Source organism: Saccopteryx bilineata, chromosome 2, assembly GCF_036850765.1.
Source record: "Saccopteryx bilineata isolate mSacBil1 chromosome 2, mSacBil1_pri_phased_curated, whole genome shotgun sequence".
NCBI lineage: Eukaryota > Metazoa > Chordata > Mammalia > Chiroptera > Emballonuridae > Saccopteryx > Saccopteryx bilineata.
The window spans coordinates 297,475,767-297,492,487 of record NC_089491.1 but is presented as its reverse complement, the minus strand read 5'-3'; the positions used below and the strand labels follow the sequence as shown (position 1 = coordinate 297,492,487).

The 16,721-nt window shown below is 35.6% G+C and overlaps 1 protein-coding gene across 4 annotated transcripts in view; it reads left to right on the top strand.

Annotated features, from left to right (window-relative positions):
- Positions 1-15,305, top strand: part of RCOR3 (REST corepressor 3) — a 50,626-nt gene extending 35,321 nt beyond the window's left edge. For 2 of the 4 annotated variants that reach the window (XM_066261430.1, XM_066261432.1), the window contains exons 10-12: positions 2,646-2,703; positions 12,000-12,241; positions 12,712-15,305. In XM_066261430.1, coding sequence (XP_066117527.1) covers positions 2,646-2,703; positions 12,000-12,241; positions 12,712-13,056 — 645 coding nt within the window. In that variant the 3' untranslated portion in view covers positions 13,057-15,305. The remainder of the gene's footprint in view (positions 1-2,645; positions 2,704-11,999; positions 12,242-12,711) is intronic. The other 2 variants (XM_066261434.1, XM_066261433.1) reach the window with 2 other exon arrangements.
- Positions 15,306-16,721: the final 1,416 nt, after the last annotated feature.

Genomic DNA, 16,721 nt, shown 5'->3' with positions numbered 1-16,721 from the left:
TTGCTATTCGCTGCCCTTCCAGGAGTGATCCTTACCTTAGTTTAGTTTAGTTCAGTTCCACCTGCTTTCCCGGCTCTTCTTCCTGACACAGATCCTAGTGTTCCTATATACACGTGGCATGCATTCTCCTCAGCGTGGCCTATCACAATCTTCTGTTCCTAAACCGATCTGGGTCTCTAGCCTTTCCAACTTTCCTTTTCTTTCATTTCCATTCACTGTGACTTTTTCTCTCATCTTTGAACCCCCGGTGTACTCGGCACTTTCCTATTTTAGTAATAGTTATTAGTGTTCATCCCATCTCCTGATTTGCTTGTGTGCTGGACATAAGTTTCACAGTGCACGTTATTTCTCTTTCACTTTTCTGCTCCCTTTTCATTGATGACACCTTTTCCTCCGGTGTCTGCCTTTCAGGTTTAACAAACGTTAATTGGTCAACTTGAGCTTTGGTTCACTCAGGCACTGTGCTAGATGTTTTTTGCATATATTCTAAATATATCTTTATGTGTGTGTGACATGTATTCTAAATTTAATCCTCAGAACAATATTACAGGAGATCCTCAGTATCCAAATGCTCACTGATCTGAGAGAGATTCAAGAGAGAAGCAAAAGTTGCCAAACAAGAAAAGACTCACTAATAAACTGAGCACTTACAAACTCTGCTCACCACCTGTCTGTCCTGAGTTAACTCCAGCTGTCCGTCCATCACATCAGCATCCTGCTCTATACCACCTCCCTTGCTAATACAGTGCAAATGCAGAGCAAAACTAAGTGAAATTATAGACCTTGCAACAGATGAAGAACTTCATGAAGTCTGTGCAAGTACAAGAGTGGCTTTAAGCACTTGCAACACTGTTGACAGATGGGTATCTAGCAAAATTCACAATGGAGGGGAAATTGCCAGTGACTCATAGATAAGCACTTTAGAAAAGAATAATTTGATTACCAAAACTTAAGAGGCCCTTGAGAAAATTGTTGAAGTGTTTAAAACAAAGATGACCCACTCTGTGCCAATGTTATGAATTTCGAGGCTGGGGAATGTTATACCATTGTAGAGTCAAAGAAGTTATGCCAAAAAATGAAATGACACATATAAGTGAAGTCATTACTACTTTTTTAATGAACTAATTTTCATATTTTGTTTGTATTTCACATTAAATTGCAGTCAACTCTTTTTTTTTTTTTTAACTATTTACTTAGAAATTTGGGACCTGTTTTAAATAGGTTCTAGTGCAATTATCCTTAGTACCCAGGGCCTCTTTTGTCTACCTTCCACAGCCAAGATTACATCGGATCGCCTATGTACATGTGGACTTATTTTGAGGAGTAACTCCTGTTATTAAATGTTAGTGTCTATTCTACTACTGTTACTCCTCTTTTGGGGGAACATGTGTTTAAATTTTCTAGTTTTCCCTTTCATCTTTTCCTTTCTATTTATTTATTTTCATTTCTTTAGCCTTAATTCATCCTTTTCTTATTACTGCTTCTCTACATCCTATTTCCTCCCTTTCTCTTTACCTTTTTACTGTTCCTTTGCCTAATCACCAATATCCTCGCCTTGATTCATTCACCCACTGTCTTCGCCTGGCCTGCCTGGCTATCCTGCTTTAGTCTCATTATTGGAATTCAGTGCTTTCTGTTTTAGGTTTTTCCCCTCCTTAAGTCCTATTTTACTTTTTTCTTTCTTCTCTTAATAATTTTTTTTAATTTTGAATTTTTGTTTTCTGTTTAATGCTTATTACCTCCTCACTCATGGTGAGAAAGTTGGTGTTACTCAGAACATCTGTGCTCCGTAGAAACTCAATTGCTAAGACCAGGAGTAAGATAGGACCTAACACCCCTTCTCACAGAAAGCCTTTCTTTCCTTTTGTCCAGCATGTCCTTGATCACACAAGGCCACCATGTCCAGGCAGTTTGTACTGCAAACCTGTAGCTGGTGACTTATTTCAGTTCCTCCATTTACTGTCAAAGGTCCTTGATTATTCATCAAAGAGAATACACTAATGAAATTTGATTAGATGTTTAGTGTTGTAATCTTGCCATAATAAAACCCCTAAACTTAGGATTTATTTTGAAACAAATACTGAGAGGCCTTGGTGGAGAAATATTCATTTTCTGGTTCAGAAATGTAAAAAAATATTTTAGGGCTCAGACCTGATCTACAGTTCTCTGTTAATTTATACAACACTATTTTTGTTAGGGCGAGGATAGGATAGATGTACCCTAAACAGGAAAAGAATAAATTTTAGAGAAAGTCACAAGTCCTATTTAAAGAAAATAAGGTTTCTTAAATGTTTAAAATGAGGCTAAAATTAACATATGCAGTGAGTGATAGGAACATTGTAGTTGGAAAATAAGTGCTTAATAAATTTTTCTCAATTTTAATATCTCTGACTAGAGTATAAATGTGAATGTTGTTCTTTCTCCCTACTTGGTACATTTCCCTTTCATTATCTTTTTTGTGTGGGTAAAAGGTAACTCAGAATCTTTTTTTTTTTTAATCCTTATAAAAATGGGATCTTCCAAAATCAGAGTTTTAGTAATCTCATTTCTATGATTTGGTGAAAAGTTAAGAAAAAATAAATAAGCACTTTGGAAAAATGTCTGTCTTCATATCCTCATTAGGAAACTTCTCTTTAATTTTATAGTCAAATCAGAAAATTAATGCCCGTTGGACCACAGAGGAGCAGCTTCTAGCAGTGCAAGGTATATTAAAGATAAGCAGTTCTTGTTGTTAATAATTATTTAACTTGTCGTGAAAAGGTGACTACCGTAGTTCTTCCCTGCCTTTAGAAATGGATCGAGAAAGGACTCTTGTGTTCACCACAAAGTCCTGGTGACCAGGAGTTCTGTTTTGTACTTGTGAATGTGACATACTGAGCCTATCTATGTGCATTTCAAGTCCTGAACAGCACGTAACTCATTCTCAGAACTAAATATATGATGGTGATGACAAGCTCGCAGAAGTCATATGGTCTCTCTTCTTCTGCTTTGGTGTCCCTGCAGTGGGTGGGGTTCATCTCACCATATCAGTCATTGATAACTCATGGTTAAACTTGTATGTGTTTCTGGTTTCCCTGTATAATATTGTTTCTCTATTTGATAAACGTCAGGTCCTGAAAATCGTGTGCTTAACTTTCAGTGTATTATAACTTCCTTAAGAGATGTGCCACTGAATGTTTCGAAACCTTACTTGAAAAACATATAGCTATTACAAAAGAGAGACTTAAGAGATATATCCAAAAATATACATATAGTATATTTATAAAATGCACTATTTATAAGAATGTTTTGTTGAATTATATGACAAAACGTTTTTTGTATGAGAAATACTTTGGGCAAATTAGAAGCATTATAAGTTTGGATTTTCTCATATTTGAATTACTTAAAGAAGAGCAAATTGCATATTTTTATGCAATGTTGCAGCTTTTTTCTCCCTTCAAGATGAACTGTCTGCAGGAATAGGGTGTAATTTAAGTTTGGTTTCTTTGTTACTTCCTGATTGAACCCTCTTTTGTGGAGCACTAGTAGCTCTTTTATCCAGGTTCACTACTGTAAGAGAATTGGGCCCCAGTGAGACATATAAGTATACCTTTAAAAATATTTCCAAGTATTCAAACATAGAGAACACATTTAATTTAAAAATGCTATGCAAGCACCTTTCGGTTGTGAGAATAATGTAATTAAAGTTTGATTAATAGACGGCTCTGCGGTTTGGATTTAAGCAAATAAGGACTACCCAGCCAGTGTGATTAGAAAATGTCACAGGAGAGTACCCACAGGATGATGTCAGCCTTCTCTTTGGTCTCTAAAGCACAACACAGTCATTTCACAAATAAAAAGACTTGATCCTGTGGAACAGGGTACTCAATATGCATTGAGCACATCTATAATGGTAGAACTTAAGTTTCTGACTCATTCAGAACAAAGTTTAATTAGTTTATAATGTTCAGTAATAGCTGTTTTAAATTACAAACTGCCTATTTAAATTTTTTATTAAAAATTAGTATTTTAAGGGCTTCTTCACATTCTTTTAGAACTATGACTTGTAACTCTAACATAGTTAATTTGAGTAGGCATGCTTTTATGGACGTAAAGCCTGTGTTTCCCTCCATCACAGTCTGTAGTCTATAGAATTTAACCCTGGTTTCCAGTATTCAGTTGCTTAAAGGTTAGTATATTAATCCTATATTTTAGTGTAAGAAATTATCCCAGTGAAAGGATTTTCTGAAGAGAATCACCTAGGAAAATCTGGGCTAATGTATCTCTATACAGCACTCAGGATTTGATACTGTTCTTACAGCGTAACTTTTAAGTGATAGAGTCCATTGAATCTATGGCTGGGTTGGATATTATGCAGTGCTGTGTTCCAGGAAAGGGACAATCCCAAGATTTACATATGTAGTGTGAGCTGTATATGTGGACATTATCTCAGCTTATAGATATTAAGAGTGGACCAGCATTTCTGGATATAATCAAACATTTCCTCTCTACTGAAATATAGTCAATATTATATTCTTAGCACATCTAAAAAGTAACCTTAAATAAATTACACTAATACAGCAACTTATGCAGAAATATGCATGTTCTTGGGATCTCAAAAGTACTTTCTTAATATGTTCAAGTCTTTGTTTTTATTTGATTCTTTGTGTGGAATTTTTGTTTTCACTTTTTTTGCTGCTGGGTTTTTTTGTTTTTATTGTTACATAAAATAAAACAATATAAAGCTATTTGTGTCCAAAATAGTTATTTGAGGGAGAATTAACAAGTGCCACACATTTATATAATGCTCAGAAGTGTGTCTTACAAACAATATAATCTTACAGTAATGTCACCTCTGCCTGAGGCTCAGTGTGGTTGAGGTACATAATTGTAGTTTATTTATTTTTTTTTTTATTTATTCATTTTAGAGAGGAAAGAGAGAGAGAGGACAGAGAGAGAGAAGGGGGGAGGAGCTGGAAGCATCAACTCCCATATGTGCCTTGACCAGGCAAGCCCAGGGTTTCGAACCCATAATTGTAGTTTAAACATGTATGATGTGCTGTCAAATGCTTATCTTAGCAAGCAATCGTTTTTTGTCTTTTTTTTCATCTTTATTTATGATTAAACTTTATATGATGTTATTCTTACAACCATTTCAATTTTACAAAGTAATCTTTTATGTTTTGATAGTAATGTCTTAATTTATATAGCACTTGATATTTAAGACATTTTACATATATATTCTGATTTGACACTTATTTATTAAGTGCTTTATTTTATATTACTCATAGTTGATTATTACAGTGACCTGGAGAGAAAAATATTGACTCTAGTGTTACTATAATGAGATTTATAACTCTACTATTTTTTTCTTTTATAATTTTTCCATTGACTTGAGAGAGAGAGAGAAAAGGAGAGAGGTGGAAGGACAGAGAGAGAGAAGCATCAACTTGTTTCACTTAGTTCCATTTAGTTGTGTATACATTGATTGTTTCTCAAATGTGCCCTTAGGAGGGGTGGAACCCATGCGCCATCTCTGGAGCTCTGAGTCAGCCCTTTATCCATTGAGCCACCAGACCAGGGCCTATAACTCCACTATTAAATGAACTTTGGCGGTGGGTATTTTTCCAAAGTTAGAAGTGGAGAGGCAGTCGAACAGACTCCCACATGCGCCCAACTGGGATCCACCTGGCATGCCCACCAGGGGGCAATGCTCTGCCCATTTGGGGCATTGCTCCATTGCAGCAGGAGCCATTCTAGCACCTGAGGTGGAGGCCATGGAGCCATCCCCAGCGCCCGGGCCAATTTGCTTCAATGGAGCCTTGGCTGCAGGAGGGGAAGAGAGAGATAGAAAAGAGGGGGAAGGGTGGAAAAGCAGATGGACGCTTCTCCTGTGTGCCCTGGCCGGGAATCGAACCCGGGACTTCCACACACCAGGCCGATGCTCTACTGCTGAGCCAACCGGCCAGGGCCTAAATAAACTTTTGTTATAACTCTTTTAAAGCCAAATAAATACAGGATAGGGCAAAAGTAAGTATACAGCTGTGAATGTCCAAAACACAGTTTATTCTTGTATTATTATTTATTAAGTACTGTGCTTTCTATATGAACAACTGTAAACCTGCTTTTGCCCCACCGTGGATTTAAGATAATTTCCTAGAGCCCCTAAGTATATATTTCCCACTTTACTTGTCATCATTCATATTGTTAACTAAATACCAGCAATTTAAGTAATAAATATTTGAATAAATATTATTTTAATAACATTTAAATAAATAATAACCATTTCCCCATCCTTTCTCCCTTGTTTAGAAGGGGTAAAGTCATCTCAGACCAAATAAGAATATCTTAGGGTTTTTGTGTATAATCATAACTTGGTTATGTCAGTTTTAGTTCTAGCTATATTATAGCTTCAGTAACATTCTTTAAGATTACTCAAGTGGGATTTTATAGATGCTAATAATTTAATTCTCTTAAAATACTCACCAAGAATGCTATTTTAATAACTTCTGTAATCTATGCTGGCTTTAAGAATCTAAACTTTTTATTACAACAAATTAGATAATTGTAAAACCAATTATAGTTTTCACATATTTGTGTCCATGGTGAAATATCCCTGTTTGTAGTTTATGTCATATAAATATTTTTTCTAATCTATAGTGCTTTTAAAAATTATCTGAAAATCAATTTTGATATTTATGTGATAAACATTTCTAATTTAGCAAGGCTTAAAAAAGAAATTAGATTCTAGGTATTTATTTCCATGTGAAATGGAACAATTGTTAGCTGTGTTAAAAAAAATAATATATTTAAATGATAGTACAAAATATTTACTCTTTGAAGTATGTAGGGGCAGTAACATGGTATACAGTATTTGCCATTTTTATTTTAGATCTTGTAAATGTACAATGTATAATTTGTAGTCACTAGTGCTAAAAAAATATGCTCCCAACTAAAGTATTTGTGCTATTTTAGGATAAACTACATATTTTTCTGGTTTTATCAAGATGTCAGTTTTAATTTTTAGTTAATTTTTTTTGTATTGTTGGCCTTTTCATATAAGATAGGGAAGGACAGAACTAACTGTGTTCAAGGGGATTATACTTACAGTTAAATGTTACCTTCTCTCCCTGCAGTGAGTTCATACATTCCTTTTGTTTTTGGAGAAATGAAGATGCAAATCTAGAACCTGTCTTCTTTCAGATTTTATCTCACATTTTTTTTTCTAAAAGTTAGGAGTGCTTCTAAAGAAGGGAAAAGAGAATTGGGCAATTAAAGACATAAGGATTGTCACCTAAGTACATGAGTGATTAAAAGGAAGTGGAGATAGGAGATTCATTCCTTTCCATCTAAAAGGCAACCATGTTCTTTCAAGAGTTTCTCCTATTATAACAGATACAAGAGTAGAGGTCCAAAAGTATAATTGTCAGCCTTCTGGTGCACTTGCTTCAAATAATGAATGGTTCAAAATCCTTATCATGGACTTTAATTGATAACTATGGAAGATGAGAACGTAAGTCTTAGAAGAGAAAGACTAGACATTGAAAAGGGAATATGTGATTTTGACTTTAGCAATGGCCTCCATGCACCAATCACTGCCCCATTGCCATTCGTGTCTTTTGTTACCTTTTTTAATACAAATTCCTGAAGAGATTTATAGAAGTAGGAAGTAATGCGTTTTCAAGTAGTTTGAGTTTTAAAAATGTATCTCTTATTGATAGAAAAGAACCACACCCTTAGAGTTTCTAAATGTTACTGAGTTTTTTATCTCAAAATAATATTTTTTAAAAATTGACATTCCCTAATTATACTAAGTACATGCTCACTATAAGAAATTTTGCTGTAAGAAGCAAAAAAGATTCCCCAAATTTCACTTCCTAGAAGCAACTTGCCACTAATGTTTTAGCTTTTTTCTTTGTACTCCGAAACCAAATTCTAAAAATAACATTTTAAATATATGAAAAACAGGTTCATGATGTCCTTTCTGTATATAAAAAAAAAAAAAAGAGTCTCTAATTCCATGTCCAGAGTTGAGAAACCAGATTACAGGTGCTCCTGAAGTTACTATCTTACCAGCCAAAGCTCAAAAAATGTGAATGTATGTTTTTTTGCTGGGTAATACACAATAGTGATTGGCAAATGTGGGCTTTCATAAAAGATAATACAGTATCCTAATGAGTTTTATTTTTATGTTCATCCACAAAGCAAAGTTTTAATACTGTATATTAAAGATTATAAGATATCGTGTGTCAAATAGGAGGCCAGCTTGTTTCATTTGAACTTCCAAATGAAATTTAGAAATTTGATTGAAAACAACTTTTTGTCTTCTTGAGATGTTTATAATTTACCTCTTCCAGAGCTCTCTAAAGTTTTTTTGCACTAACCTTTGAAAACTGGCCTCTTGCTCTAAAGGTGAGAAGTTTAATTTAAAACCATGGTTCAAAATGGACCTAAGCCTTTTACACCATCAGGGAGAGCAATATAATCACTGTATTTAATTTCCTTGCTGTTCAAGCAGTCAGGTGGCCTTGTTTATTATAAACCTTGAAAAAGGAATGGAACATCCTTCCCCCAGGTACAAATGGGAACGACAGGAGCTCTGATGTCATATGTCGTTAATGTCAGTTGCTCTGCATTGCTAACCCCTAGGTTATCCTCCAGCCTAGCTGGGGAGTTTTCTAAAGGAATAGTTCCATTAGTCTTTAATTGATGTTTAGTAGAGTTTGACTAGTTATCAGCCACTGTAAAGAGCTTAAGAATTCCACCTTGCCTGACCAGGCTGTGGCACAGTGGATAGAGCGTCGGACTGGGATGTAGAAGACCCAGGTTCGAGACCCTGAGGTCGCCAGCTTGAGCGCGAGTTCATCTGGTTTGAGCAAAGCTCACCAGCTTGCTCAAGCAAGGAGTTACTTGGTCTGCTGAAGGCCCGCGGTCAAGGCACATGAGAAAGCAATCAATGAACAACTAAGGTGTCGCAGCGTAAAACTGATGATTGATGCTCCTCATCTCTCTCCGTTCCTGTCTGTCTGTCCCTATCTGTCCCTCTCTCTGACTCTCTCTCTGTCTCTGTTAAAAAAAAAAAAATTCCACCTTATAACCAAAACGTGCTGTTGAGCAGTGTTGACAGTGTGATAAAAAGAAGTCAGCCATATGTGACTCTTGTGATTTGGGGAAGAAAAATAGAATGAAGCTTTGTAGGGAAGCAAAGTCAGTCATGTCTCCTGAGCACGGGAGTGGTGCTGGTGCAGATGTGTACTCCACAGGACCGTGCTTCCATCCTTTCACACTGGGGCAGGCAGAAAATTAGGAAATTTCCACAGCACACTGGGCCAAACAGATGAGGCTGCTGCTGTTCAGAGAAGGCTGCCGAGGAGCTCCAGCTCGTGCCCAGACCCGCCCCGGGCATCCTGCAGACTGACAGCATTAGTAGCTCGGTCCATTTATTCCTAGGACATGACTGGGGACTTTAGCTAGATCACAGACGTCTCAGTGTGGTCTGAGCTTTAAGATTTTGCAAAGTAGTTATATAATACTATCATACATGAGTTAATAATAAATATACCTAGGTGATTTGGAAAAAGGTCTTGACATTCAAAGTGTCCAGGCAAACTAAAGCTCCTATAGGAAGCAGTTTTGGTTTGATGTTCTGTAATTCTGGAAATGCAACCATATTGTGACAAGGTAAAGCAAGACAAAATAAAGGAAGATCAGAAAGAATAGAGTCTGAAGAAGCAGGGACAGTTAAATAAAGGAATCTACATGGAAACAACTTAATGGTAGGTTTTAAGATATATTTTGCTAAGCAAGGTGTCCTGAGGGTTGTAATAGCTCAGACTTGGAGTCAGTTAGTCCTACTGTGATTTCTTGCTAGGCATACAGAAGATCAGATCCCAGAGTTATTTCAAGTTTTCATTTCTAAATTCATATTCAGTAGGTTTTCTTCCTTTCTAGAATGTAAATTAAATAACTTTTATGGAAATTAGGATTCTGATAGAACACTGTGTTCTAATTCATAGTTATTTTTCAGTGCAGTGATCTCAAATGAGTTGCTATTCTCCAAAGGAGACATAGAGAAATACTCAAATATATAGCAATAATTTCTAATATGAAATAACTTGAATTTTTATTGCCAAATAAACCTTCATTGGAACTAAGTCACTGTTAGAATTTATACTCAGTATGAAGTTCAAACTGGAAATTAGCTCATGGATTTTTAGAGAATGTAAATTAATTTACATTGCTGAGATATTGTGAACAATGTTGGAATATCATCATTGCTACATTGCCATGCATATGTGTCTGCCTGTTCCTTTGAGACTGGAGCAAATGAGCATAGTTTACATATTCAAAACTGTATATGGGATATGGTTATAGCTTAATGACTGACTTCCCTCAGATGCTCTATTTTTTAAATTTTATTTTATTCATTTTTTAGAGAGGAGAGAGAGAGGGAGAGAGAAGAGAAAGAGAGACAGAGAGAGGAGAGATAGAGAGACAGAGAGAGAGGAGAGATAAAGAGACGGGGGGGGGGAGCTGGAAGCATCAACTCCCATATGTGCCTTGACCAGGCAAGCCCAGGGTTTCGAACCGGTGACCTCAGCATTTCCAGGTTGACGCTTTATCCACTGTGCCTCCACAGGTCAGGCCCTCAGATGCTCTTTAAGAGTCAAGCCTAGCTAGTTGAATGTAGCAAGAAATACTTATTCCCAAGTTCTTGATATAAAATAAGGGCAGAATTTAAAAACAAAAATTATGTTATATCATGATGGTACTGTAATGTAATTGGCTAATACCAATAGGTATCAGTAAGTATCTGATTCTAGCATTTCTCTTGAGGTATTAACATATCCTTCTATTATTCTCTCATCTGTGACTTTATACATGTTAAGTTTTTCTCAATCTTCATATTTTTGGCTGCTTACAGACTTTATATCATAAGCATCAGTATATTTTTTTTCTCCATTCTCTGTGATTAATGAGTTATTGTCTTCTGGTATTTTAAAAAGCAGTTATCAAATTATAAAATGAACAATTTTGACAACTTTTATATTTTGAGCTAAGTGAATCTCTTACTAGAATGAGTCAGTGAACCTCTTAGAATTCCCTTAAGAGCAAGATATTAGCCATTTGATTACATAAAGTCATTTTAAAATCCTGTAGCATAATTGACTATCTGAAGTTCATAAATCAAATACCATCCTTCATAATATAATTTAATAAAATTTCCATAAAGAAAAGCTAGGTTCTCAAATATGTAACTGAATGTACAGTCCTTAAAGTTAAGGTAGTGATAAGAAGCACAAGTGGTCACTACTATAACTTTATTCTTAAGTCTATAAAGTATAGCTAGGACACTGACATATACACAGTCTTTAGAACTATTAGATGAGTTGAAATCTAACTCTGAAAAATACGTTTCCTTTTTTTGTTCATCATAATGTGATGATTATCTTGCTTTTTAATTCTTATCTCATTTCTACTTGTTGGTACTCTGGTGAGATAGCAACTAATCCTACTGAAGCTGGTATTAAGACCAAAAATATAATGCTTTTCTTAATGGGGGAACCCTAAGACTACACTCAGTCCATTGAGGGGATGAAAGAGATGGTTCATTCCCATCCTGTTTTGTTTACAAACGGTGTTGCTCAAATTTAGGTGACTGGCTACTAGGGAAATAAATGAATGTGGAATTGAGGATGGAACAAAGAATTCAATGCTTTACAATAAATGGACTGTATTTGAGAGTTCAAGAGAGGATTGGAGAAAATAACTGAGTATGTAAAAAATGGTAAGTTTCTGATTGTTCAGTTGAAGGCAAGTGGCTGGCTCAATGAAATGACATAATTGAGTGTTTTCATCTGGGACCCTGATATCTTAGCCTCTATCTCAGAACTGAAAATGAGCAGAGTTTATCAGAAAGGATTTTCATTGCTGGTATCTTTTGTGTGTGCATGATGTATAGTACACACAGCTCTCCTTATTGATCCTTCACCAGGTGTATTATTTACTTTGCCTTCCAGGTGTCCGCAAATATGGTAAAGATTTTCAAGCTATTGCAGATGTAATTGGCAACAAGACTGTTGGCCAAGTGAAGAACTTCTTTGTAAACTACAGGCGTCGGTTTAACTTAGAGGAGGTATTGCAGGAGTGGGAAGCAGAACAAGGAACCCAGGCTTCTAATGGTGATGCCTCTACTTTAGGGGAGGAGACAAAAAGTGCTTCTAATGTGCCATCAGGGAAGAGCACTGATGAAGAAGAGGAGGTGTGTTTGTGTATGGAATTTGAGCTAATATGAGTTGAGGAATCACCATTTCGTGTGGTGTTCTGTAAGGTTAATTTGTCAGAGGATTAGTTAAATGAGCATGAAAGGTTGACAATACACTTACTCAGTGGTGCATCTCCTGTGACTCTTAAGTCATAATGACATGCTAAGTTCTGATCCTAGAAGAATGGAGAGTGTATTGTTCTTTCATAGTCTTATTTTTATTTCCAGTGTTAAGCTGTTTACTAATAAAGATGCCTGTTTGGTAGCTTCGTTGCTTTTTCGGTTTTTGGTTTTTTTGTTTTGTTTTGTTTAAAATAAAAGAAGCTTGTGCTTCCAAAAAACACTGGTGTTATGTTTTTGTTTTGTTTTGATTTGTTTTGTTTTTCCTGTGACAGCCCAAACTATATTGTATTCAGTTCATTAGGAACTATCATCTTATGTGTGTATTTTTGTTTCTTCACCTCTAGGCACAGACCCCACAGGCTCCTCGGACTCTGGGTCCATCTCCTCCTGCCCCATCATCCACTCCAACACCAACAGCCCCCATTGCCACTCTGAACCAGCCTCCACCACTTCTTCGTCCAACACTGCCTGCTGCCCCCGCTCTTCACCGGCAGCCTCCTCCACTCCAGCAGCAGGCTCGGTTCATCCAGCCCCGGCCAACTCTAAACCAGCCTCCACCACCTCTCATTCGCCCTGCTAATTCTATGCCACCCCGTCTAAACCCAAGACCAGTGTTGTCCACAGTTGGTGGTCAGCAGCCACCGTCACTTATTGGAATTCAGACAGACTCACAGTCCTCACTGCACTAAAACTAAGTTGGACAGAGCTGCAGTACCTTTTTGCCCCACCATTATACAAACGCTCATCTGACTGATGCGGAAGAGGAGAGACTAATCCTTCCTAGATCCTGAGGCTGCGCACGAGTTCTGTGGAGTGGGCTAGCATAGTGGATGTCTAAAATGTTTTAGTTCACGCAACTGAGATGTTACATAAGAAAAAGCCTACAGTTAGCCTCCATGCTAGAGTATATGTTCAGCAATGTGATCTCATAAAAGGAAAAAAAGATTAAGTATTCTGTATACCAAGGGTTTTTTTGTTTTGTTTTTACCATATTTATTTTATTGAGATTTCTCTATATTCCTGCCTCTTCATAGTTAAGACTGTTAGTACAGGAACATTGACTTAGGAATTGTGAAAACTCCTTAAGTCTCTTAAGTTAAGGATGTTTGACATTTTTTCTTTTTTCTTTAATTTAATTTTAACATTTTCCTATGTTGGGAATGCAAGAATAAATAGCCTGCATTTCAGATTTTGGTATATTTCATTTAATGCATATTTAAGAAATTGTGCATATCCCTTTTCTCCAAAAAAATCTTGCTTTTTTTTCTAAAGGAATGTTAATATATTCCTTTCAAAGAAAGCAATTTAATCAATTGCAAAGCAATTATATAAAACCACAAAGAATGTACCGAACCTACTAACCATTTAAAGTAGAACTTGGGGTCCTAGTGCAGTTCTTGCTTCAAGACTATTGACTTGTCATCTATCAGTTATAAGAGGGTCAGAATATTAATTCTACATACAAATGAGGACCTGATTTGTTAAAGTACAGTGTCTTTAAGTTCCTTGAAAATGAAGTTAATTTTGATTTTTTTTAACGTTTCTAAATGCTCTCTGCTTTTAACTAGTAGTTGCCCACATCTGGGGAGTTTAGAGGAGAATTATATTTTGTCAGTTATGTGGAGATAGTGGTAATGGAAGCATTTATTACAATACCCTTTTTGTGTTTAGGTTCTAAACTTAAAATTGCCCTTATACTTATTAATGTGGTCTGCATTTAATATAAATGATGGTTTCTTGATAATCTTTATTGTACTATTTGGATACGTTTATGTATTTCTTGCAGCCAACCTGTATGGCTGGGTTTGGTTTAGGGTTAACTCATCAACATTATTTTATAAAATAAATTTTAAGAATTTGTTCTGTGTTATATAAAGAGGTATCAGTATATTGTCCCAATTGTGCTGTTAACTTAAAATGCTGAGACCCCTTTTTATAAAAAAAACATTTCAACACATAGTCATTTAGCACCTACGAAAACTATTTTACAAGTGACGGTATTTCAGCGATGTGTTACTGATATTTTTGATACAATGATTTCATATTGGAATCATGACTTGTGCAAAGGTACAGATCACTCGATTGCTACACTAGTGGAATTAAGGCTAAATGTTTGCACGTTCACATTCTCATCACATTTAGAACCACTTCACAAAATGGTCAGCATCTAAGGGCCTAATTTATGTTTTGCGAGGTTGTATATTCCCAAATTACTGGGAAAATAGTCCCTACCATTGGCTCTGGAGCTTAAAGAGCTGTAGACTCAAATCAATTGATTAGTTTTAATTTTGCCATTTAGACCACTTCTTTCCATTAGGGCTTTAAGTTCTGGCCTAATCTAAAACTTTTTCCAGGACGTGTCTGTCATTCTCATTGGATCATCTTAAGTAGTTCCTACTTCCTACCCCTGAATTATAACCAGATAAAATCTGATTTTAAATACTTAGTATCCAAGAATTTGTACTTATTTTTACTTTAAGAGCCATGGGGGACAGAAAATATCTAAAGCTTTTTTTACAGTGCTGAGATTGTCTTGCATATGTGCACTCTATACAGCTTTTATTGTCTCGTCTTGTCAGTAGGCCTTCAGTAGACAGTCTGTGGGACACGTCAGCAGGCTGGTCAGCACCAGCGTCTGTCCAGCTTTGAAGTATATTGTGATTCATTTAAAACCTGTTCTATCCCAGCCACAGACCAAGGTGCTGTATCTGAGGAATGTGCTGTAATTTGATTTACATACATTAGAGCACACAGTAGAAAACTCTTAGCTTCATTAGTAATATGACACATGTATATAGTGAAATGTCTTTATTGTGTGCTTTGCATATTTTGTAAATATTTTGCACGTCATTATTTTTCTTTTTTGTTTTAAGCAGTGTTTGGCCTGGAAGAGTGATATGCTTGCTGCTTAATCAAAGGATTAAAGAGTTAAAGAGTCTATGTCTTCTATTTTTATATAATTTCATGTTGTATGAGAAATTTAGGACCTCTTCACTGTGAAATTTTAAGTAATGATTTTTATAAAAAAAAAACCAAAACCTAGAAATCTTTCAATGACCATTTTATTAATTTCAAGGTTATCATTATTGAAAAGTCTACTCCCAACTATTTTTATTACATAACAAAATAAATCATACTGTTGATACATCTGCAATATTAATGAAAAAACTTTTTTTTGTAATTTAATTCCAGTAATATGGATAGAGATAAAGGTAAGTTATGATAAAAATGTTTTCTTAATCCTACAATTAATTAAGTAAAATAAAGGTGAAAGAATGTAAAATTCTGTTTTAATAGGTATAAGTATAGGGAACAAGCAAAAATATGTAATTAGTGATTTTTTGAAATAACAATAATGTTGCAAATACTCTGGTTATAGTACCAAGTATAGTTATTAAATGTGTTGTATTATTTTAATGTTTCTTTCTGCTCTCAAAGGCATATATTTCCCAGAAATGTTAATAACTGCAGATCACTTAACACTGGGGTTTCCTCTGATCACTTATCAGGGACTCCTCAAATAAAAGAATAATCTTAGAACCAAAGCAGGATCTTTACCACAGTGAATGATGACTACATCTTGATTACAGGAAACATAAGAAAAAGAAATGCGTATTAGTTTTTTTTTTAATTTTTATTTATTGACTTTAGAGAGAGGATGGGAAAGAGAAACATCAATTTGTTGTTCCACCTATTTATGCATTCATTGGTTGATTCCTATATGTGCCTTGATGGGAGCAAACCTTTAGCGCTGGCGTATTGAGATGATGCTCTAACCAACTGAGCCACCCAGCCAGGGCTGTATATTAATTTTCTAACTTAGATATCTGTTACAGATAATCCTTCAAAAGAAGGTATCAGTAACTGAATACAGAAAGAATGCAAAAGTGAAATTTGAGGAACCACGCTATAATATAAAATGTTTACAAGAAACCACCTCATTTTCTGATAGTATTTATGAGGATACCTAAACAGCTTTCTCTTAGGAAAAATAGGTCACATGTAATTCCTCCCAACTTAAATCTTTATCATAACTTTAACTACATTAGTGAAGGAATGTTCTGCAGCAATAAATTTTAGCAACAAAAGAGGGGGAGTAAAAAGAAATGAGTCTAGATGTGTGTCTAAAAGGCCATGTGATCTTATTTGCCTTTTTTCTCACAAATCCTGTATACCTGAAAACAATGAAGACCAGAAGTTAGTTTTGGATTGAGATGTTTGCAAATTATCACCAGATTTAAAGCAAACTTGTCTGTTGATAAAGGAGTGTGTCTTTGCAATGTGGTACACACTTTAGAATCCTAAAGCTGGGACTTGGGTGAGCAGAGGGTCTAAGAAGCAGGTGCTGGGACTG